Genomic DNA, 25,541 nt, shown 5'->3' on the forward strand with positions numbered 1-25,541 from the left:
CTTGATTATCACACCACAACTTCATAGGTAGAGGGTTGTGTCATGTACCTAGGGTTTTGTAATGAAACTAGGGCACAAAAAGAAAAGGAAATGCGAGAGAGAGAACTTTCAATTATTGAAATGAATCAAAGCTTACAAATGACAGCATTGCTAATGTTTATATAGCAAGCTGAAAAATAACTAAACAACATAGAAAAATAAGAATATAATTGCCTACACAAAATATAACTCATCAACAATTAAAAAGAGATCAGCCACTTATTCGGTATATGCTTCAACATTCCCCCTCAAATCAGGCTCCCTAAAGTGAGCTATTTTTGAAATTTTGACAGTAGACTTAGGACTGTTTTGTGTAGGAGATAAAACCAAACCAAGCTTCTTACGAAGGAATAGAAACCGATCTCTTGGCAATCCCTTAGTGAGAATATCAGCAACTTGATGAGTAGTAGGCACATACCGAATCTCAATTTCACCACTTTTAACCTTCTCTCTCACAAAATGAACATCAATCTCGATATATTTGGTTCAAGAATGAAAAATAGGGTTCTCTGCCATGCTTTTAGCAGCCAAATTATCACTCCACACAATGGATGTGGTTGAACATGCATAACCCAATTCAGTAAGTAACGATCGAAGCCACAAAAGTTCAGTAACACCTAGGGCCACAACTCGATATTCAACCTCTCCAATTGATCGAGCTACTACAGATTGCTTCTTAGAACCCCGCACAACTAAATTTGTACCCAAATATACACAAAAACCATTGGTGGACCTCCTTGTGATCTTGCAGCCAACGTGGTCTGCATTTGTGTAAACAGCTAGAGACATATCCTTAGAAGATGGGGAGAACAACAATCCTAGACCAATAGTTCCCTTAAGATACCTTAATAATCTCTTACAAGCTGACCAGTGTTGCAATCTAGGAGCAGACAAAAATTGGCTCAATTTATTAACAGTGAATGCTATGTCCAGTCGTATATAAGTCAAGTATTGCAATGAGCCAATCATAGTACAATAAAAAAAAGGATTAGCAAATAAATCACTTTCATCAGTTAAGGAAACACCTAAAGCCATAGGTGTATAGCAGGGTTTACAATCCTACACAACAACTTTCTTTAATAAATCCATTGTGTATTTGGATTGGGTCAAGTATAAACCATTGGAATTTCTATAGGCTTCAAAGCCCATAAAATAACTAACTGGTCCAAGAGTCTTAAGCGCAAAATGCTTGTCCAAATCATGAATACAGGACTTCAATGTAGTAGGATCAGAACCAGTTAGTAAAATGTCATCAACATGGACTAAGATAAACAACACAAATTCAGTAGTGCGTTTAATGAACAATGAAGCATCCGAAGTGGCTCTAGAAAAACCCCAGCTTTGTAAAGCAGTTCTTAACTTTGTATACCAAGCTCAAGGAGCCTGTTTAAGTCCATAGAGAGACTTTCGTAGCTTCCAAAGATGTGTGGGAAACTTAGAATTAACAAACCCTTCAGGTTGAGTCATAAACACATCTTCAGTGAGATCTCCATTCAAAAAGGCATTGTTAATGTCAACTTGTTGAATCTCCCAACCGAAAGATACTGCTAAAGAGAAAAGAACACAAATGGTATGAGCTTTAACTATGGGACTAAAGGTGTCTGCATAATCTACACCCGGATTTTGAAGAAAGCCTTTAGCAACAAGTCTAGCCTTGTGTCTAAGAATAGTCCCATTAGAATTATACTTGACTCGGAAAACCCACTTACAACCAATCAAATTCATATCAGCAGAAGGAGGAACAAGATCCCATGTATGTGTACGCTGCAAAGCTGAAAATTCCTCTTCCATGGCTTTAACCCATCATGAGTCTAAAAGAGCTTCACGAACTGAGTTTGGTTCTAAAGAACTTACTAAGGCATAAGGTGAAGAGGTCACTAACTATTTAGACTTAGATCTTGTAATCATTGGAAGAATATAAGGTGCTGGTGTAGTAATAGGTTTAGAAACAGGCTTTGTAGGTGTTGGAGATGGAGAATTAGACAGCCAAACAAATGGAGGAGGTGTAGAAGATGAAGGATGAGAAGACTGAACATAAGAAGAATTTGAGGAAGTTTTGACAGGAGCTAAAGGTGGTGTTACCTGGGAATAATGAGAAGGAAAAGCAGGAAGAAAGAGGTTGATAACCCATTAGTTGACACCCCAACAGTATTTGATTGACATGATCAAGAAGGAAACCAAACAACAAATGGAAATTCATTAGGTGATTGATGGTATAATAGATCAAATGGAGTAGTTAACTCGAGAGGAGTTGTAGGTAACAAATATATTGTGTGAACAGCAGTGAGAAAAGCCTTTACCTAGAATTTCAAAGGCATTGCGGTCGCCTAAGCACTGCCGAGGCGTTAGGTGACCCCTAGCCATCGCGAATCCAGGCAAATCGGCACCCTAGGCGCCGGACCCGATCAATCGAGCCCAATCAACGCCTAGCAGCCTGGGTCGCCTGATTTTTGAAGACTTACAAACTTACCTTGGCCTTGATTTATCTCTTAGCTTCGATTTGTGTGTTTGGATTTGTGTTTAGTATTTTCCCTTGGCCGCCCCGATTTCTCACTCTCGTCACTACCGTTGCCGCTGCCAATCTTCTCTTCGATTTTTCTCTCGTGGCGGCGGGTCGGGTGGGGGCGACGATGGTCTGAGCGGTGTTGGCGGGGGCGACGATGGTCTAAGTGGCGTTGGCGGGGGCAACGACAGTCCGATTGGCATTGGCGAGGTGGGCGACGGTGGTTCGCGGATGTAGGTTTGAGAGAGAGAGAGAGAGAGAGAGAATGAGAAGGTTGAAAATGGGGGCATTCGAGTACCGGGGGGGGGGGGAGGAGAGAGAATGGTATTTAGAAAAGAATGAAAAAAATAAAAAATAAAAAATAAAATAAAATTTTTGATAAACTCTTCTCTTAGTTAATTTCTACAAGTAATATATTGTTATGTGTTTTAAGTTATTCTCTACAATTACCCCAAGCATATTTTCTAGGCTCTGCCTAGGCCCCGGGCTGGCACCTGACTAGCGCCTAGCGCGTTTTAGAACACTGAATAGAGTTAAATTTATTTCCGCAATATGTCTGTGTTTTCTCTCGGCCACCCCATTTTGTTGGTGAGTATAAGGACATGTAAAACAAGGTTGTATCCCATGGCTACAAAGATAGGGTAAAAAAGCTTTAAACTCTCCCCCATTGTCAGTTTGAATGGCTTTCAGTTTAGCTTGAAACTGAAGTTCAACAAATTTGTGAAAAGCAATAAAGGTTGAGGGGGCATCAAATTTAAGTTTCAAGGGATATAGCTAAGTGTAACGTGTATAGGCATCCACAAATATGATATAGTATCTATATCCTTCAACCGACACAATTGGTGAGGTTCCCCATAGATCAGAATATATCAACTTCAATGGTTTTGTGCATTTGATTGGACAATCAGCAAAAGGAAGCTGATGCAATTTTCCCATTTTACAAGAGTCACAGAAAGAAAGTTCAAATCTTGAAAAAGGAATTTGAATTTTATTCAAGACACTTTTCAGTACATTTGATGAGGGATGCCCTAACTGAGCATGCCATTGTTGGCAAACATTTTGACTTTGAGCTACATTAGCACTAACTGACAGTCCATGACCAAATGAAGACTGTTTATCACACTTATTCAAAGACAAACTTTGTTTATTATTTTGATTCAAATACAAATCAGGTCTAAAAGAAAAAGGCTTAACAGGTTGCTTGATAGGATGAGTAAAAGAGCTAGAAGCAGCATGAGCAAATGCTAGAATCCATCCTTAAGTTGTCCCCGGAGTAACACCTGCCCTGAACTCTTATCCTTTATCAAACAAGAATTAGCATAAAATTTAGCAACAACATTGTGATCACGAGTAAATTGTGACACATTTAGTAAATTTTTAGTCATGCTTGGTACATGAAGAATAGTAGGCAAAGAGAGAACTGATTTAGGATGAGTTTGAGTGTAAACATGACTAATACCAACATTAGAGATTGGTAAATTCTTACCATTTCCAACAATTACTTTGTCTGCACCATTGTAGGGAGCATGTAGTGAGAGATTGTTAAGTTATGAGGTAATGTGATTCGAGGCACCAAAATCAACGAACCACGAAAGATCTGCCAAAGAAGACTGAGGTAGGTTTTTAGGTAAAGAAGAAAAATTGCCATAGGAAGCTCCTTGTATTGAACCTATCTCATTCATGTAAGATCCATTAGACTCGCTGAGGGAAGCCATGTAAGCTCTAGGATCATTCTGAACAACTCCATCGGATCTGTTAAAGCTTTGATTCAAATTAGGTCTCTGAAAGTTTCTATAATACTGGTGATAACACCTATCAGCAAAATGCCCTGGTTTGCCACATAATTGGCAATGAAACTTCCAACTAGAGGCTCTACCTCGACCTCTACCACCACCTTGATTTCCATGACCACCATAACCACCACGTCTAGATGGATAACCACCTTTATTATCATTAGTGTTACTGAAATTACCAGCATTCCTTGAGACTACATTTGTTAACATAGGAGAGGTTATAACTGATTCAAATTGGCCATATGATATTGGTAGATTCTTAGCATTAATTCTCTGATCATGCATCAACAATAGATATTGTACTTTCTCTAAGTCAATATTGTCCATATGATATGTAATCAAACTAACAACAATTTCATATTCTTGATCCAAGTCGTTTAAAATAACAAGTAGGATTTCCTTATCATTCAATGGTTCACCAATCACTGCTAAAGCATGGCCAATAGTTTTTATCTTCAGTATGTAATCATTCACCGAGAGTAATTCTTTCTTAATTGCTCGTAATTGTTGTTTTAGCTGGAAAGACTTAGCTATAGTTTGCCTTGAATAAAGACTTTCTAAAGAATTCATACCTCAATAGATGATTCACAATGAATCACCTGCGTAAGAACATCCTTATTGATGGTGGAGAACAACCAACTTAGTAGAAGTTGATCTGATCTGAGCCAATTCAGATAGTCAGGATTTATGATATGAGATCCAGCTTCTCCTCTTTCTGGATCTGGTACGTACTTTAATGGAGATGTTGACTTATTAAGAGAGGATGTTAAATCAAAGTCTCTAACTGTCGCAAGGCTTTAAGCCTTCCAGAAGATGTAATTGTTGGAGTCGAGTTTAAACGAAATGAAGCTAAAAGCTTTAGTTGTCGCTGCAAAATCATACTGCGATGTAGATGACAGAGAAGAGGAAGATTGAGGTGGTGGAGAAGAAGAAGAACTAACTGTTGGATTGGACACCATTGAAGTAGAGTGATAGAGACTCTAATACCATGTAATGAAACTAGGGCATGAAAAGAAAAGGAAATGTGAGAGAGAGAACTTTCAATTATCGAAATGAATCAAAGCTTACAAATGACAACATTGCTAGTGTTTATATAGCAAGCTGAAAATAACTGAACAGCATAGAAAAATAAAAATATAACAGCCTACACAAAATATAACTCATCAACAATTAAAAAGAGATCAGCCACTTATTCGGTATATGCTTCAATAGGTTTAGCCTAGGGTTTGGGTTGGAAATTGGGAGAATCTGAGGGAACTAGACCAAGAAGAGAAAGGGTTGGAGGGAGAATTGGACAGAAAGAGGGAGATAATGGATAGAAAGAGAAGGGAGAGATTAGAGAGAAATCAGAGGGATCGGGAGAGTGATTAGAGGGAAATTGAGAGAGAATTCATGGGAGGGAAATGAGAGAATTCAATTATCATTAAAAAATTCTCTAGATACCTTAGTCTATTTATAGGCTTTACCAATGAAGGTACTAACAACTACAAAATAAGAGTACAACTAAAAGAGAAATACATGTAATTGTAGAAGAAAAGGAAACGATATTCCTTGTAATTTTATTGATATGAATGAAAATATTTATACAAGAGGTTTCCTAAGAATTCTCCTAAAATTTAGAACTAGATTACATCCCTATTATCTAGATTACATTCTTGATATCTAGGACTAGATTACAACAATATTTAAATGTAAAACAAGGATAAATAACAAATAAAAATAACATATAAGATAAACACTCTAAACTTTATCTCTAGCCAAGCTATCTCTATCTCTTAGTTCTTTTGATCATCGGTTGCTATTATCGTCTTCTTCATAGCTTGGAATCCTTATCTTCGTATACTTTAACACTCCGCCTGAAGCTGGTGAATGGATGTTTACCATTCCTAGCCTGCCTATTAGCTCCTCAAATCGCTTAATGGCCAACCCTTTAGTAAGAAGGTCTGCCACCTGTTGATTGGATGAAACATAGGAGGTTTGTAGCAATCCGAATTCAATTTTTCTTCAATAAAATGCTTGTCAATCTCAATGTGTTTGGCCCAGTCATGTTGTACCGGGTTATGAGAAATATTTATTACTGATTGGTTGTCACATAGTAGCTCAATGGGGTGTTGTATTTGAATCTTCAAATCTTCTAGAATGATCTGTAGCCATAGGAGTTCACACACACTGAGGGCCATAGCCCTAAATTCAGCCTCAACACTTGATTGTGCTACCACCCCTTGTTTTTTACTCCTTTAAGACACCAAATTACCCCCTAAGAACACACAGTATCCAGTTGTGGACCGTCTATCCACTAGAGAGCCTCCATAATCTGCATCTGTGTAACCTTGAACTTTTAAGGTTGTTCTTGGTGCAAAAAGAATGCCTTTGCTTGGTGTAGCCTTTAGATAATGTAGAATTCTTCTTATTGCCTGCATGTGTTCCTCATTGGGGCTATGCATGAATTGACTTGCTAGGCTGACTCCAAATGCTATGTCCGGCCTAATATGTGAGAGGTATATTAACTTACCTACCAATCTTTGAAATTGCCATTTATCTATTGCTTCCCCAGAGTCATTTGTCAGCAGCTTCATGTTTGGATTCACTAGAATCTGTGCTCCCTTGCCTCCTAGCAGGCCGGTCTCAACTAATAAATCAAGTGTATACTTATGCTGAGATAGAAAGATCCCCTTTTGTGAATAGGCCACTTCAATTCCTAAGAAGTACTTTAATCTCCCAAGGTCCTTAATTTTGAATTCCTTAGCAAGATTTTGTTTTAGGCCTTCTTGTTCAGCTTCATCATTACCTGTCACAACAATATCATCAACATAAACCAATAAAACGGTTACCATATCTCCCGTATGTTTGATGAAGAGGGTGTGGTCCCCTTGGCTTTAATGATACCCCATAGTATTCATTGCTGTAGAAAATCGCCCAAACTAGGCTCATGGGGACTGCTTTAGTTTGGGGTGTGCATTCGGTTATAACCGAACTGAACCGAACCGAATTGCATGTAATAATCGAATCAAACCGACCGATTAATTCTAACTAACCGAACTAACCGAAGCCGAACTAACCAAAATTTAAACTAAGTTAACCGAACTGATAACCGATTGGGAAAAATCAGTAAAAAAACAAACCGATTTGCAGAAATGAAATACAAGAACATCCATTGATATAGAAAAATGCAAAACCATTTAGAGATTGAGAGAAATACAAATCAATTTGTGCAAAAGAAGGAAATACAAACGAAAAACCCAGCAAAGGAAGAAATATCAAGAAACTAACCTCACTGAGTCAAAAAAATTGAAAAATTAAAATCCTAACCTAACGTCAATACTAACCTCTGTCTGACGGTCGGTCATCATTGGTACTTGGTATGGGTCGATCGTCCAAGCACAATGAAGGGAAGAAACAAGGAGATGAAGCCTCATGCGATTGGCAAAGGGAAAGGCGTCGGTTTGGGTTTGATGAAGGGGACGACGATCGGCAAAGGGAAAGGTGAGGGGCAGCCGACTGCTGACGGCAAAGGGAAAGGAGTCGAAGATGGAGGCGACACCGATGGCGACGGACTCGAAGGGTCTCTCTCGGCATCTTGCGTCCATCTCGATTCAGCCTTCCAGTTCCAAGTGAGTGAGAGTCTCTGCCTCGAGTGTCGCAGTGTCAACGTCGACATCGGAAGGGGCGATGGTGCCACCGTGCCAAAGCGTCGGAGAAGATAAAAGGGAGAGAGCGGAGCGAACGGAAGGATTGATTCTTCTCTCCTTCGCCTTCTAGGTCTTCTCTCCTCTGCCTCTGCGTGACTTCTGTTTGACTTGGGTGAGGATATTTTCACTTTGTTTTGTAAACACAAAACTGTGTCGTTTTTGTAAGTTCGGTTCGGTTTGATTATTTCAAGCAAAAAATCGAACTGAACACCGAAAATCGAACTTTCCAAAAAAATTAACCGAACCGAAATTTTGAAAAAAAATAACCGAACCGAACCAACTGAACTTGTCGGTTCGGTTTGGTTACTTCGGTTTAACCGAAGTTGTGCTCACCCCTAGCTTTAGTCCATATAATGCCTTCTTCAACTTGCACACTTGTCCTGCTTTGTTATGTGAAAAACCAAGAGGTAATTCCATGAACACCTCTTCCTTTAAATCTCCATGTAAAAATGCATTTTTAACATCAAGTTGTTGCAACTTCCACCTCAAATTAGTTGATAATAAAATGAGTGCTCAAACGGTTGTCATCTTTGCTACTGGGGCAAAGGTTTCAAGATAATCAATCCCTTAGGATTGAGTGTAGCCCTTGGCCACTAACCTTGCCTTGTATCTTCCAAGGGGACTATCAGCTTTATACTTTAGATTGAAGATCCACTTGCAGCCCATAGGTCTAACTACCTTGGGTTGAGATACTAATTCCCAAGTTTGGTTCTTGTGCAAAGCTCTCATCTCTTCTAACATGGCTTCTTTCCAATTTGGATCCTTTAGTGCCTCATCCACTGATTTTGGAACAACAATAGTATCTAGGGATGTTAGGAAGCTTTTGTGGGTAGGAGAAAGGCGATGATAGGATAGGAAATTGACTAAAGGGTGTTTGTTGCAATTTTGGACTCCTTTTTGGATTGCAATTGGAAGGTCTAGATCAGTAAATTCTGGTTCTGTTGTAGTTGTTTTTTCAGGTGTGTGTTCTTTCATACTTGAATTAGGGGCTGCAATTGGTGTGGGCTGTGGACCATCACTAGGCTGCCTTATCTTGTACACATAGGGGGATCCTTTGTACCTGTAAGAAGGAACCAACTGCTAGTTTGTTGATTTAGGGCATGTTGGATGAAGGGGAGAAGCTTCTAATGGATTGCACTGGTGAGAGGGAGGTTGGGACGGCTTAGGAAGATGTTGGACAGGATCAGCGATTGGTTCTAGAAAGGGAAAGTAACTGTCTAAATTGATTTTAGGTTGAGTGTTCTCCCCCTTAGGCTGAGAGTCAAAGAAGGATTGAGACTCAATGAAGGTGACATCCTTAGAAACATAGATTTTCCGAGAAATAGGGTTGTAGCACTTATAGCCCTTTTGGGTTAGAGAATAACCTATGAACACACACCTTCTTGCTCTAGGGTCTAGCTTGTCTTTATGGATCTTGGGTATGTGAAAAAAGCATACACATCCAAAAACTTTGAGAGGCGAAGGAGAATGCAACTTTAGGTCAGGGAAAAATTTGGTTAGGTATTGGAGAGGACTTTGATTATTAAGAACCTTAGATGGGACCCTATTAATTTCATAAGTGGCTGTCAAAACAGCCTCTCCCCAAAGATATTTAGGAACATTGTGATAATGAAGAAGGGCTCGGGTGACATTGAGGAGATGTCTCATCTTCCTTTCAGCTACTCAATTTTGTTGTGGAGTATCTATGCATGAAGATTCATAGACTATCCCTTCATTTTGGAAAAAATGATGTAAGTGAGCATTGAAATAATCCCTTTTATTATCTGTTCTAAATTTTTGAATAGGAGTTCCAAATTGAGTGTTGATCATTTTGCAAAAATAGGGTAGAATAGTCCCAATGCTAGCCTTATCTTTTAGTAGAAAAATCCAACACATTCAAGTGCAATCATCTATAAATGAAATTAACCACTTTGCCCCTAAAGCCACTTATCCACAGACCGGTTTTCCTATGCCTAAGATGGAGATACCTCTTTTTGATGGCTATAACCCGAGGTGGTGGGCAAGGCGCTATGCGAGGGTGTTTAGATTGCATAATGTGGCCGAAGCTCAGAAGGTAACACTTGTAGCAGCCTATCTAAATGATGAGGAAGACGTGTGGTACCAAGGCTGGAGTGGAGTAAGGGAGGAGTGTTCGTGGGAAGAATTTGTGGACGGATTATGTGAACGGTTTGGAGAGAAGGGAATGTTGGATGTAGTTGAAGAATTCAACAAGTTGAGACAGGGAGGATCGGTGCAAGCCTACCAACAAAGATTCGAAGAGTTGAAGGCCCTCATGTTACTCTCGAATCCTACCCTTACAGAGGGGTACTTTGTGTCAAGCTTCATTAGCAGCTTGAACGAAGAAGTCCGTCCTACAGTCAAAATGTTCCAACAAGCCGTTGAGTGTGCCAAACTTCAGGAGAGTTGATAGTGGAGGCACTGGTAAAGAAGCAAAGGGGTGTAAATAAAGGGTGGCAGGTGGTACCCTTGCAAGTAAATAACAAAGGATGGGGAAGGAATGGAGGAACCATGGGTTCAGGTAGCAAGGGTTTGGCAACCCTACCAGCACCTCCCCAACCAATCCAAGGGAATTTGACGGAGTATAGGCGATTAGCAGGCCTCTATTTCAAGTGTGGAGACAAATACACCCCAGGCCACCAATGTAAAAGGCAGTTGTTGCTACTAGAGGGGGCCGAAGAAGTGGGAGAAGAAGAAGACGATGACATTCTAGAAGAGGAAGGGGAAGAAGAGAAGGTGGAGATCTCCCTACACGCTCTAAGGGGAGTGGTGACCAATAAAATTATCAAGGTGGAAAGGAAGGTAAGAGATAAGAGTTTGACTATTCTGATTGATAGTGGAAGCACTCATAGCTTCCTGGACGAGGGGTTAGCAAGGAGATTGAAATGCAACCTCATAGGGACTCAGCCACTGTTAGTAACTATAGCTAACGGTCAGAAGGTTTTGTGCAAATCCGCTTGTGTGGGGTTTTGTTGGCAGATGCAGGGGGGAGACTTTGAGGCTAATCTACGCCTACTAAAATTGGGGGATGTGATATGGTCCTAGGAGTCGATTGGATGAGGGAAGTCAGCCCCATTTGCTTCGACTTTAACAAGATAGAGGTGACATTCCAGAAATGGGGAAGGAGGATGACCCTAACTGGCAGTGTGAAGACAGGGACATGTAAGATGATCTCTAGCAAAAGGTTACATAAGCTACTCAAGAGCAAATGGACACAAGTAGCCCATCTCTTCTCAGTACATGCCGTGGAAGGGAAGGAAGGAACAAAAGATGAAGGGCAGTCCATACTGAATTCGGTGGAAACCACAAAAGCTCTTTGGGAGGTAACTCAATTAGATTCTCTTAATTTACTCTTAGATGAATTTGAGGACTTGTTTGAGGAGCCTAAGTCTCTACCACCCCCAAGGCCAATCGACCACACTATCAACCTTAAACCTAATACTGAACCAGTTAACATCCGCTCATATAGATACCCCCCAAAACAAAAGGCCAAAATTGAACGCATGATCAAAGACATGCTAAATACTTCTGTTATACGACCAAGCACCAGCCCCTATACCTCTCCCTTGCTATTAGTCAAGATGAAAGACAACAGTTGGCGGTTTTGTATTGATTACCGCCAACTCAATTCCTTAACCATGAAGAACAAATTCCCTATACCCATTATAGAAGACCTGTTAGATGAATTGCACGGAGCCAAAGTTTTCTCTAAACTTGACCTCAAATTTGGATATCACCAAATTAGAATGCACCCCAATGATATCTACAAAACTGCGTTTAGAACCCACCAAGGGAATTATGAATTCTTGGTAATACCCTTTGGATTGACTAACGCTCTAACAACTTTCCAAGCACTTATGAACCAAATATTTGAACCCTACCTACGCCAATTTATCTTGGTATTCTTTGATGACATTCTAGTATACAACCCCACTTTTGCCACACACCTAGAGCACTTAAGGATAACTCTACAAGTCCTCCGATTCAATAAGTTGTACATTAAGAAGTCTAAATGTGCATTTGCACAATCTCAAGTGGAGTATCTTGACCATGTCATTTCGGGGGCGAGAGTTAGTACAGATCCCCAAAAGGTGGCAGTAATGATTGCATGGCCTAGACCGATTAATGTGAAAGCTCTACAGGGATTCTTGGGCCTCACAAGCTATTATCATAGATTTGTCAAAGACTATGGCACCCTCAATAGACCACTAACAAAGCTACTAAAAAAGGAAGGCTTTCACTGGAATGAAAGGGCAGAGGAAGCGTTTGAAAGATTGAAAGTGGCCATGAGTAAGGTGCCCACACTAAGCCTACTTGATTTTAATCAACCTTTTGTACTAGAAACCGGTGCAAGTGACAGTGGGATGGGGGCAGTACTGACACAAAGAGGAAGACCGTTGGCTTTCATTAGCCAAGCATTGGCCCCTAAGCATTTGGGCCTTAGTGTGTATGATAAGGAGTTGCTGGCTATTCTAATAGCCATGGAGAAGTGGGGACACTACCTTAAAGGAGGGCGGTTCATTATAAAGACAAATCACGAAAGCCTTAAGTTTTTGTTACAACAGAAACTTCATACCCTCCTTTAGAGGAAAGGGATGTCAAGGTTAATGGGACTCAACTATGTTATTCAGTACCGGAGAGGCCAGGAGAACAAAGCAGCCGATGCTCTATCTTGTTGTGTAGAAGAAGGGGCCTCAGCGGCTATCGCTGCAATTACTCCAGATTGGTTTCGGGAGGTAACAACTAGTTATACAATAGGAGAGTGGATTAGGGAACTGATGGAACAAATGATCCTAGACCCAGACAACAAACTAGGCTATTCCTTGCGAAATGGACTGCTGAGATATAAGGACATAATCATAATTGGTGAAGATGAGACTCTCAAACAAAAGATTCTAGAGGCATTACATGATTCTCCTATGGGTGGCCATTCGGGGATACATAACACTTACAACAAGATTAAACAACTATTCTACTGGCCAGGGTTAAGAAGAGCAGTGGTGGAGAATGTGAAGGACTGTGAAAACATTCACCTCCCAAGGTTGCTGTAGCCCTTACCAGTGCCTACCAAGCATGGACTTACATCAGCATGGATTTAATAGAAGGATTACCGAAGTTAGAAGGTAGGGACTGTGTGTTAGTGGTGGTGGATCGTATAACCAAATAAGCCCATTTCTTGGGTTTATCACACCCCTTTACAGCATAGGAGGTGGCCAGAGTCTTCTTAGATCAAGTGGGCAAGTTACATGGGTTGCCTCAGGTGATTGTTTCTGACAGAAACAAAGTCTTTACTAGCCTCTTATGGAAAGAGCTAATGAAATCCCTAGGAACGCAGCTGCACATGTCATCCTCCTACCACCTGGAGACGGATGGACAGATTAAAAGGACTAATCGATGCCTCGAGATGTACTTAAAATGTGTGAGCCTGATGAATTCTACTGGGTGGCACAAATGGCTTTCGCTGGCTCAATGGTGGTACAATACCACCCCACACTCCTCGCTAAAGATGACACCGTTTGAAGCACTATATGGATACAAACCTCCTCTTCTACCACTGGGAGGAAATCATAGTCAGGTAGCTACAGTGGACGATTATTTAGTTCAAAGGCAGCAGATGTTGTAGACCCTAAGGGAGGAGCTAGTCAGTGCCCAAAATAGAATGAAGCAATATGCGGACTGAAAAAGGAGTGAGCGGGTCTTCGCGGTGGGAGACAAGGTGTACTTGAAATTGAGGCAAGCCCAACTGGAAACTTTCTCCCCTAGATCAATGACTAAGCTGAGTCCTAAATTCTACGGGCCTTATGAAGTGATAGCCACGGTGGGACAAGTGGCTTACAGACTCCAACTTCCAGAAGGGTCTCACATACACCCCGCGTTCCATGTCTCACTCCTCAAGCCTTCCCCGGGCTCCAATCCAGTCAGCTCCGCCCTACCATTAGCAATACAACCAGCACAACAGGAGCCTGAGCCTATCGCTATAGTGGATAGGAGAATAATCTACAAGCAGCAAACACCTATCACAGAGGTCTTCGTTTGCTGGTCCAATCTCCACCCTGAAAACAACACTTGGGAGTATCTTCTTGACCTCCTGAAGCAATCTGAGGGCAGCAGGACTTTTGTGAATTACTTGAGGACAAGTAATGTTTCTGGCAAGGGGAAATTTGTCACGGGGCTATAATGTAAATAAAGAGATTACCAAGGTAGAAGGGTAAAGGGTATTGCTATGATAAGGAGTAGATAGGTAGTTACAACACATGGCTTTTAATTCAAATGTAAGCCAAATATTGGCGCCAAGGCTTGGTAAGTATATAACCAACCTTCACCACCAGGAGAAGCATCTTTTGGGAATTCAATTGAATCAATCTCCTTCTCACCTTCTCGAATTCTCTCTCTCTTTCTCTCTATTTCTCTCCCTCTGTTCTTTCTGTTCTTCTAATCCACCAGTTCCCACGTAATTCTCTCTGAATTGCGAGCGAACTTTTCTTGTCAGAATCGCATTCTAACAAATATTCTGTATTTTCTATATCTTACAGAGACACATTACACTATTTTGTATACATTCTAGATCCTAGGATTGTGCTTAGGATATTCTACTTTCTACATTTACAGATGTTGTTGCCAAAATACAACAATCTATTTTTTTTTTTACGTGGGAGAATGTAAGGTGCGTGGTTGACCATGGGAGTTTCTAGAGACTTCTGAGTCTTAAGGGTTTTGAGAGTCAAGTGTCCCGAGAGTCTTGTCACCAAGGTGCGATGAGAGTAAAATCTCGTCTCCAACGTGCATGTGCGCTAAGGTCTCGTGACCAAGGGAAGCTGAGGTCTCATGACCAAGGCGACCTAAGGTCTCGTGACCAAGGTGAGCTGGGGGTCTGATGATCTGGTGGCCTAATGATCTGGTGGGCTCAGCGCACGTGCACGTTAGAGACGAGATTTTACTCTCATCGCACCTTGGTGACAAGACTCTCGGGACACTTGACTCTCAAAACCCTTAAGACTCAGAAGTCTCTAGAAACTCCCGTGATCAACCACACACCTTACATTCTCCCACGTAAAAAAAAAAATATATATTGTTGTATTTTGGCAACAACAACAGAGTTGACTATCTTACATATTCTATTCTTACAACATTGAATGCTCTAGTTGTCTAGTTTCTATAGATAACAACATGCATGGCACCTTCTTAGAAGTGTCCATTCTTCTTAGAGAGTTCTCAATTCCTTGACTCCATTTGAAGGGAATGTAAAATCTGTTAATGTTGTAGAAAGGAAGTTTTTGACTGTCCAGCATGGTTGAGTGATGGCAATGGGAAACTCTCTTATTTTTTGATTTTATTAAAGCTGTTGGAAGACTGAATTTTCCAGAGTAAATTCTTTCATATACAACTTACACTCTAAGATATATCTGGAACCTTAAACAGTAAGTGTTTATATGGGTATCTATGTTTGTCCCTTTGCACATATTTATCCTCTTCTTTATCATTCACTACTTAAGTCTTACTTTTGACGTATATTCTTGTTAACAATCCTGATCTAATGCCCCCCTCATCCACTTTTGACGTATATTCTTGTTAACAATCCTGATCTAATGCCCCCCTCATCCACTTTTGTCATATTTGGCTTCTCGACAGGGCAAGCATTGAGCCAAATTTTCACGACTTGTACTTGAAGTTCCTAGACAAAGTTAACTCAAAAACTTTGCAGAGAGACATTCTACAAGCCACTTATGAGAACTGCAAGGTTTATCTCTTATAAATGTTTGTTTTTGGTAGGATTAATTAATGGAGAAGAAATTAACATCTACATATTTTTCAGGTTCTATTGGGCTCAGAACTTATAAAATCAAGTTCTGAAGAGCGTTCCTTGCTGAAGAATCTGGGAAGTTGGCTGGGAAAGATTACAATTGGTAAAAATCAAGTTTTGAGGGCACGAGAGATTGACCCCAAATCTTTGATCATGCAGGTAACTCTTCATTCTGGAACACTTTTGGGGAATTTTTTCTGATTAAGATTTTCCTTCTTGTCAATTACATTCCCTTATCACACACATTTTCAATACGTTCTTGCTCTACCATTTTGCATGTTTTCCAACAGGCTTATGAAAAGGGTTTGATGATTGCAGTAATTCCATTCACCTCCAAGGTATGGTTGGTTATTCTGGAAACTCAGGTGTATGCTTCAGACTTTGATGCTGTGATATACTCTATAATATCTATCTCTTGGTGCAGATTTTGGAACCATGCCCAAGCAGTCTGGCTTACCGACCTCCTAATCCTTGGACCATGTCAATTCTTCAATTACTTGCTGAGATTCATGCAATGCCAAGTTTAAAAATGAACCTTAAGTTTGACATTGAGGTATTTATGTGCACGTGTCCATGTCTACATATATTACCTATAAAAAGAATGTCTTTCATGCATTAGTTCTGTCCAGAATGCATCTCTTGATTTCAAAGGCCATCTGTTCATATTTACTGTATGATTTTGGTGCTTCAGGTCCTATTCAAGAACCTTGACGTTGATCTGAAGGCAGAACCTCCAACTTCACTTCTGAAGGATAGGATACGAAAAGCTGAAGGAAATCCGGACTTCTCCAGCAAAGATGCTCGACAACAGATAGTTGATGCAGTCAAACCTGGTATGCCATCTACCCAAAATGGGGTTCAACTACCACTTGATATTGGCAGCCCATCTCATCCCAGTGGCCATTCAAGTTTAATATCTCAGGTTTGTGTTATTTTTTATTTCCTCAATGTGATGTTGCCTACTTTGCATCTTTTTAGTAATCTAATGTCATTGTCATGGATCTAGCATCCTGTTTCTCTCCAAGTTTCTTCTGCTACAGCGACTGAGGAAAAGGTGTTAGCTGTAGCTCTCTCAAATCAGCTCCCTTCTGGGCAAAGACTGCTACAACAATCGCCAATTTCTGATATTCAGGTCTGGTTGTGTTTCCTTCTTCTATTCATCTAATCGTTCGTCATCTGCTCTTCACAAGCTGGTGTTGTTTGCAGCTTCAAATGTCTGTATCAAATATTGAACAACAAATTACTGTAAACCCAAAGCTTCATGCCCTTGGCCTCCACCTGCAATTCCAGAGGTTTGGAACTGTAATTCAAATTTTCTTTCCCTAGTTGCTGAGGAACTGATCATATCTTGCATAACAAATTTTGTATCTTTGTTACAGAGCCATTCCAATTGCTATAGATAAAGCAATCAAGGAGGTAGTTTCCAATATAGTGCAGCGTACTTTTTCTATAGCAAGTCAAACAACAAGGGAAATGATTTCGAAGGTTTCTTAGTACCCCTTCTTTTCATTATACATATGTGCTAAGTTGTTATTTGTTGCTGTCTTACTACATAGTATGTTGCAGGATTTTGCCATGGAGTTAGATGAGACCCGCTTATGGAACGTAGTGCACTTGATGGTTGCCAGTCTGGCTGCAAGTTTAGCTTATATAGCATGCAAGGTTTAGTCTGAAACTGGAGATCTTTTCTGGTGTTCTGATTAACATTTTGTATATCCCCACCTTTACTGCCTCAGATTTGATGATGATTGTTTGGTTACCGCTAGGGACATCTGCGTAGATCAGTAACAAGTCAGCTTAGGGTTTCGCTTCAGGATCTAAACATAGCAAGTGAACTTCTTGAACAAGCTGTGCAACTTGTTACTGATGATAACCTTGATCTGGGCTGTGCACTGATTGTACATGCTGCAAAAAATAAGGTTAGATTGGTTCTCTCTCCCCCCGGTGCCCCCAGCCCCCCCCCCCCCCCACACATACGAAAATAAATAAATAATAAAATAAGATGAAAATATGAATGTGTTTAGGGCACTATGGACTCTGCTCTCCAAATTTTTGTTTCTATCAGGAGAATTGATTTTGTTGTTTTAGTTGTTCGCACATTGGAAAACATGTTATAAAGGCATGCATATAAATATTTATTTATGTCAATTTATCTGTATGTAAAGGCAAATGACTACTCAAGGCCATTGGCATGAGACCTCTGGTTATGGCATTGTTTATTGGCTGTAAGATGATAAGAATATTGATTTTTCTTGTGGTGGTTTTTGAGCCTTTATTCCTTTATGCAGGCAATACACTCCATTGATGAGAAATAGGTCAACAACTTGCTATAAGGAGGAAGCACATAGAGGATGTATGTCCTAAATATTTTAATTCGGCTCTACATACAAAAGGTCATGCTGGTATTTATGAGGTATCCATCTTCAAATCCTCTTTGTGATGGCTGATGAGGATGATATTCTATGATACCATTTTTCTATATTGTTTTTTTCTGTCAGGAGTCGGTTTGGTTACCCTGGCTGAATCAGTCAAAGCATAGCTCAGAGGTCCCTTCAGTTGGTTCTTCAGCTTCATCTGCAGTTGGTGTGTCCAATAGGCTTACTTCATCATCAGGAAAACTGAACCCAGGCCTTTCTTCTTCTGGTTCACGGAGAGCAGGATTTAATGCAGATGCTGAACCCTTTTATCTTGTCCCTGAGTGGAGTTCACATCTTCATAGGTCTTTTCCTTTCAATATTTTCAGTTTTTTATTTAATCATTCTTTAATTTGACTATATAATTTGTTTGTAATTTTTTGGTAATATCTCAGTGTGCCCTCTCCTTTTACTAGCGCAACTGGTAGAGTTGGTCTACAACAGTTTGAAAATGATGCTCTTGGTGCATCACTTCCTTCTGCCTCAGCTCCTGAAATACTTTCTGTGGAAACTTCCAACAATACAGAAGTGAGTGAAATATTGTCTACTCAGGTTCGTATTCTTCATGAGACTCTTTCTTGTTGACAAATTCTTTTTCTCATTTCAAGGAAATGGCATCTTCTTCACAGCCATTACTTTCAACTTCTGCAAGAGAGCCCCCAAGAAGTAGTGCTTCAGAGCCTTTGTTGACCACAGGTGAAGCATTGGAGAAATACCAAATAATTTCAGAAAAGGTATCAAATAGCTTCCTGAACAGTTGGTTGGTATTTTTGCTTTTTTCATTGTACTACTATGATCAGTATTACGTGCATATTCTGGTTCCAGCACTCCACCCCTTTCCGGGTGCCATCCTGCAATCTTGCCACACAAAGTCAAAGGAGTCTTCCCACCAAATGGATGTCTCTCTCTGATACCTTTGCATGCAATTAGTTCCTCAGTTCCCATTTCGGTCCCAGGTCTAGTCTTCATTATTGGGGATTTAACTTTGCTCACATCATAACATAAAAGTAAGATAACTCCAAGAATGAATTTATCACATTTTATTTATCTATAGCTGTAATACATCAACATACAATTGAACATGCTTTAGAGATGCCTACATGATTTTATTCAGTCTTTCCAATCGTTATCTAGCCCAAGATAGTCTTTCTTCCCATCCCTTGTATGGTCTAGAATGTTAAAATATAATCTACTTTATCACAATGTAATGATGATGATTAGACACTGCACTATGTGCTATAATGTCCACTTGGTTACCTTTTTGATTCATCACATTCTTTCATTTTTGGCATATGTGCTTCCTTGTTACCATTGTTTTCTATCATGAAAAGTATCAACTTTGTCTAACCAATGCACACAGTGGTATTGTGTCTCCTCTTGTATTATGAAAACTTAAACTGTATCTTGCTGGAAATGACATAATTTATATGTATGAAATATTGAAACTTGAAATCAGAACTTTGTTGAGTGTGTACCAACACTTTCTGTGGGAGATAGAAGCCTGAAACAGCCCCTGATCCTTTGATGTCTTATAAATTGATGCTTCTATCTATGTTTATCCTTATCCAATCATCATCAAGAACAATATCACAAGCATTAATTTCACTTGGTCGGGTGCTGCATGAATTCCAAACTCCAATTATCTATCCTTCATGAAACAAAAAATGAAAATGTTTCCACACATAGGTGCATCTGGGATAACATTTTTCCATAGGGCTAATCATTTCTAGCTATATATTTTTATTTTTTGATACTCTATTCTATGAACCCATATACTTTCTTTCCTATTTGGTTTGTTTGTTGTAAAAAAGTTTCTTGGTCCTAATTTCTCTTCTGCAATTCCTTTTTGCTTGACAATGTAGCTTAACTGGTGACTCATTTTAAAATGGATTGCAGGTGGAAACTCTGGTAACAAATGGTGCTAAAGTTGCAGATATTCAGGTATCCTGCTTATTCTTTTTTCCTGGTTAACCATGTACAATTTATTCAGCTGAAGCGTGTTTCCTTTTCATCACTTCCTTACCAAGAATATGCTTTGGTACTGATTTCCATTATCTTCCTTTTACTCTCACATGTTCCTTATGTGAGTGCTTATCTAAAACTTTAATGGGGGACATGAAAACGTAAATCAAATGGTACATGTACTTTCAGGCTGTTATTCTTGAGGTTCCTGAAATTTTTCTCAGATGTGTAAGCCGAGATGAAGCTGCATTAGCTGTGGCTCAAAAGGTATTTACCTGAAGGTCAAAATTTTCCACATCTTTGTTTAATTCATTTGTTGTAAATTCTCAAGTGTCAAACCGGTGTCACCGGTTTTCAGGGTTTTATATGAAAATGCATCAGATACTGTACATTTTCCACATCTTTGTTTAATTCATTTGTCGTAAATTCTTGAGTGTCAAACTATTCTATGTCTCAGGTTTTCAGGGTTTTATATGAAAATACATCAGATACTGTACATGTTGCTGCTCGTCTAGCTGTTCTGGCTGCCATTCGTGATGCTAGTAAGCTTGTGGTCAAGGAGCTGACTAGTTGGGTAGGCTCTTATTACTTGGTCTTCTTTGCTGGAATAGTTTTACAGCTTAAAATAACTTGAGTTGCTCCTCAGAAAGAAATATGATGGTTTCTTGCAAATGCAATCTTTCCCGTATATGACAGTTTTGGGTTGGTAATAATCTTGCACATTGTACTCTTATACTGAAGTTGTATTACCATCGCTGGCCACTTCAGTACCATTTCTATCTGATGAATCGTGTCATCGGAAAGGCTTTATGCTAGTTACCAACTAGTGATCAATGGATGCTATTGAAGTGGTCAAATTGGGGGAGAGGGATGTCAAATCAGCTTTGCCATTTACAAATTATGGTTTTCCTCTTTTTTCCTTTCTTTCTTTCTTTTTTAGTTTCCTTTTATTTTTTTGGAGGGGGGTGTTGGGTTTGGGGAGGTGGGAATATGGAGTTTTGTGTTATTCAATATTGCTTAATGTAGAAAATACTTCTTTGCATTATTCTCAAAGAATGTACATGGCCATCTTTTATGGAGGGAGAATGAATACAAGAAAGGAAACAAAGATGATACAAAGAAAGGAAAGCTACATATTTACAAAGGAAAACAATATACACAAACATAAACATTAGGAAACTTTCCTAAGACCAGATTAGGAAGTATCCTAATCTGGTTATAGAGACTTCCAAAGAGGCATGATCACTTCTTCAAGACTCCCCATAACTAGGCTATTGTATCCTTACCATAACTAGAGCTTTTGTATCATCTAACACTCCCCCTCAAGCTGGAGAATGAATATCTGCCATTCTCAGCTTGCGTATAGATCTTCAAATCTCTTGGCTGCTAGACTCTTTGTGAAAATATCAGCCATCTGTTCCTCAGATGAAACATGAGGGATTTGAATGAGGCTTGCATCTATCTTTTTTTTTTATTTTTTATGAAGTGATGATCAATTTCAATGTGCTTCATTCTATCATGCTAGATAGAATTGTGTGCAATATTTATGGCTGACTTGTTGTCACAAAACAGCCTAAGTGCACCTTGAGTCTCGATCTCCAAGTCCTCTAGAATGATCCTTAGCCAAAGCAACTCACATATACCAAGAGCCGTTGCCCTAAATTCTAATTCTGCACTTGATCTAGCCACAACACTCTGTTTCTTGCTCCTCCAAGACATTAGATTTCCACCTAGGAAAACACAATACCCTGTAGTTGATCTTCTATTAGTAAGGGATCCAGCATAATCAGTGTTAGTAAAGCCTCTAACGTCCAATGCATTTTCTTTTTTGAACAGTATTCCTTTACCTGGGGTAGCTTTTAGGTAGCCAAGGATTTTCCTTACGGCCTTCATATGTTCTTCAGTTGGGTTGTGCATAAATTAGCTTACAAGACTAACAACAAATGTGATATCTGGCCTAGCCTAGTATGGGAGAGATATATCAAACGGCTAACCAACTGTTGATATCTACCCTTATCAATTGGTTGACTACCAAGATTTTGCCACAATTTGCAATTAGGTTCTACTGGAATACTAGACACTTTTCCCCCAGTCAGCTTTGATTCGGCCAACAAATCCAAGATATATTTTCTCTGAGATAGAAAAATACCATCCCTAGAGTAGGCCACCTCAATTCCTAAGAAGTGATTGAGGACACAGAGATCTTTAATTTCAAATTCTTGGGCTAAATTCCCTTTCAGCACCCTCTGTTCTTCCTCATCATCACCTGTGACAATTATGTCATCGACATAGACTAGCAAAGTAGTAACTGTTGAAATATGGTGATCAAGATAATGTTGATAATGTCTCCAATTATGATTAAGATAAAGCAGCTCCAACCTCTCTAAAATCTAGGAAGAGATAGGACCTTATCTATCTCTAAAATTGAGGAGATTTGTTATATCTTAAATATGTTGTTGTATTTGTATTTTAAATAAGTTAGTTTGTATTTTAAATTTCCTAGATTGTAGGAACTCTAGTCTATTTAAACTCCTTATGGAGTATTCAAGAAATCAAGACGGAAGTGGAGTTCCTTCCGAGTTTTCCCAATCCAAGCCATATTCTTATTGCTTGTTCCAGTTTTCAACATGGTATTAGAGCCTTCATTCTGCTCATAGAACCTGATCGTGTCTTCATTGCACCCGTGTCTTCATTGCACCCTTGTCTCTCATTCTTTGTTTCCTTTCTTAGGCCTTCATTGCCTTCTCTTGGTGTCTTTGTTACTAAGGATGTCAATTATCTCGGAGATTAATCCTGGCCTAGCTACTGGTGAGTCAGAACCGGATCTAATTATCGATACAAATGGAAGTGGAGGAACCTTCTCTGGCTCCGGCAGTGGAGAACTTCTGGAATGGATGTATCCTATAGATTGGATGGTAAAAATTATCTCCAATGGGCGCAACTTGTTTGAACCTTCCTGAAACTAGGACATCTCACTGCTTCACCACCAAAGTCTACTGATCTAGCTTTTCCGGCATGGGATATCGAGGACTCCCTTATCATGTCATGGCTATGGAGTGCCATGCAACCGGAGGTTAGTAAAAACCATATGTTCTTAGATTCGGCCAAGGTTATTTGGGATACCATTAGGCAGACTTATTCCAAGGTACAAGATGCTTCGGTTATCTTTGATATCAAAACAAAGATTAATAGCACTCGACAAGCATCTCTAATTGTTATCGAGTACTTTAACAAGATGAATGAGATTTCGTTAGAGCTAGATCAATATCAAGAAATCAAGATGATATGCAATGATGATGATGCCACTCTTAGCCGGATTATTGAAAGAGATAGGATTGTGGAATTCCTAGCTGGATTGAATGCTGAGTTTGATCAAGTAAGGATTCAGATCTTTGGAAGGGAGAAGTTACCATCCCTGAATGAAGTCTTTGCTATGGTGAGGAGTGAAGAAAATTGAAGGGGAGTCATGTTGAGTGATAGTGGAACAGAAGGATCAGCCATGGTTACAACAAAAAAGGATGGGACACGGTTCAGAATGGGTAAAACAGAGGCAAAGAATCGTGAGGGACTGTGGTGTAGTTTCTGCAACAAGTCTAGGCATACCCGAAATCATTGCTTCAAACTTCATGGCAATGAGGCTGTGTTAAAGAAGATGGGAGGTTTCAAAAATATGGCAACACAAAAACAGGCCTACATATCTACCAAAGAGCACGAGGAAGGAGAAACAACCAGTAAGACAGAATCAAAACCCAAGTACTGATCTTGCCCAACTTGATGGTGAGGAGATTAACAAACTTAAGGCTTTCCTTAAGACTATCAGCGATGGAAACTATGTTTTCGTCCAACAAGGTAATTGTTTACATTCAACCTCTCTTAATACCTCTAAATCTGATAAGAATGACATTTGGATCCTAGATTCAGGAGCCACTGACCATATGACCCCTGATCCATTGTTTTTTGACACTTATGAACCTATTGTAACCTCTAAACAGATCACCATTGCTAATGGGACTTCAGTGTCCATTAAAGGTCGAGGAACAGTCATCCTCAGCCCTAATATTACCCATCAAAAGGCCATACATGTGCCAAATCTATCCACCAATCTTGTGTCTATCCATAGGCTTACTAATGATCTAAACTGCCATGCCAATTTCTCTGCCAATGTGCGTGAATTTCAGGCCCTGAAGACCGGGAAGATGATTGGTGCAGCTAGGGAACAACATGGGTTGTATTTTCTGGAAAGAAAAGGAGGTTACCCTTCGGCTGAAAATCAAGGTTTTGAGACTACTGGATTCTCTCAGTTTACATCTAACCACACTGCACATGTTTGACCACAACATTATAGACTTGGCCATCCTCAATTTCCTCTTCTTAAAACAATGTTTCCTTCCTTGTTTCAGTCCCTAGATCTTAGTGAATTTCAGTGTGATGTTTCTAAACATCACCGAGTGTCCTATCCCCCTAGTAATAAGAGATCATCTACACCTTTCTCTTTGGTTCATTTCGATCTTTGGGGACCCTCTAACATACTAAATTGTTCAGGGACTCGATGGTTTATTTCATTTATTGATGATTGTACTCGGATGACTTGGGTTTTTTTTATTAAAAGATAAAGCTGTTGTTAGCACCATTTTGCCATATTTCTGTAAGCTAATTTCCACTCAATTCAAGTGCTCAATTTAGAAATTCTGAACTGATAATGCAAAGGACTATGTTAACAATCATTTGCATCAATTCTTTCAACAAGAAGGGATAGTTCATGAGTCTTCTTGTGTCCACACTCCACAACAAAATGGAGTGACGGAACGGAAGATGAGACACCTTCTTAATTTTGCTCGAAGTCTCCTACATCATCATAATGTGCCTAAGAATTTCTAGGGGGAAGCCACTCTTACAACAACCTTCTTGATAAACCGTGTACCCTCAAAAATCCTAAACCATCAAACACCATTTCAACTTCTATCTACTCATTACCCAGATCTAAATCTGCATTCTCCTCTTCCACTAAAGGTCTTTTGGTGTGTCTCTTTTGTCCATATTCCCAAGAAAAACAGAGACAAACTTGATACTAGGGCCCTAAAGTGTGTTTTCCTAGGCTATTCCCCTATCCAAAAGGGATGCAAATGCTATCATCCAATGACAAAGAAATTTTATATCTCCAAGGATGTTACATTTGTTGAATCCCAACCCTTTTTCTCTTCTTAACAAACTGGTCACCGGGGGGAGCACTTGGATGGTGACCAGGCAGCGGTTGGGGATATTTTTCAACTACCTGACATCCCTCAATCACAACAGCTTCAATCTTAGCAGCTTCCTTCCTCTCAATCCTCTTCTTGTCCTCCC

At 39.7% G+C, this 25,541-nt stretch overlaps 1 protein-coding gene across 1 annotated transcript in view; it reads left to right on the forward strand.

Annotated features, from left to right (window-relative positions):
• Positions 1-25,541, forward strand: part of LOC127802100 (uncharacterized) — a 106,760-nt gene that overhangs the window by 65,522 nt on the left and 15,697 nt on the right. Inside the window, 18 exon segments of the mRNA XM_052337790.1 lie at positions 15,651-15,759; positions 15,835-15,981; positions 16,113-16,160; positions 16,247-16,375; positions 16,514-16,744; positions 16,829-16,954; positions 17,029-17,114; positions 17,202-17,307; positions 17,389-17,484; positions 17,589-17,741; positions 18,111-18,126; positions 18,129-18,235; positions 18,321-18,541; positions 18,632-18,764; positions 18,845-18,970; positions 20,133-20,177; positions 20,388-20,465; positions 20,656-20,772. Coding sequence (XP_052193750.1) covers positions 15,651-15,759; positions 15,835-15,981; positions 16,113-16,160; positions 16,247-16,375; positions 16,514-16,744; positions 16,829-16,954; positions 17,029-17,114; positions 17,202-17,307; positions 17,389-17,484; positions 17,589-17,741; positions 18,111-18,126; positions 18,129-18,235; positions 18,321-18,541; positions 18,632-18,764; positions 18,845-18,970; positions 20,133-20,177; positions 20,388-20,465; positions 20,656-20,772 — 2,074 coding nt within the window.

This window comes from Diospyros lotus, chromosome 5 (genome assembly GCF_014633365.1).
Source record: "Diospyros lotus cultivar Yz01 chromosome 5, ASM1463336v1, whole genome shotgun sequence".
NCBI lineage: Eukaryota > Viridiplantae > Streptophyta > Magnoliopsida > Ericales > Ebenaceae > Diospyros > Diospyros lotus.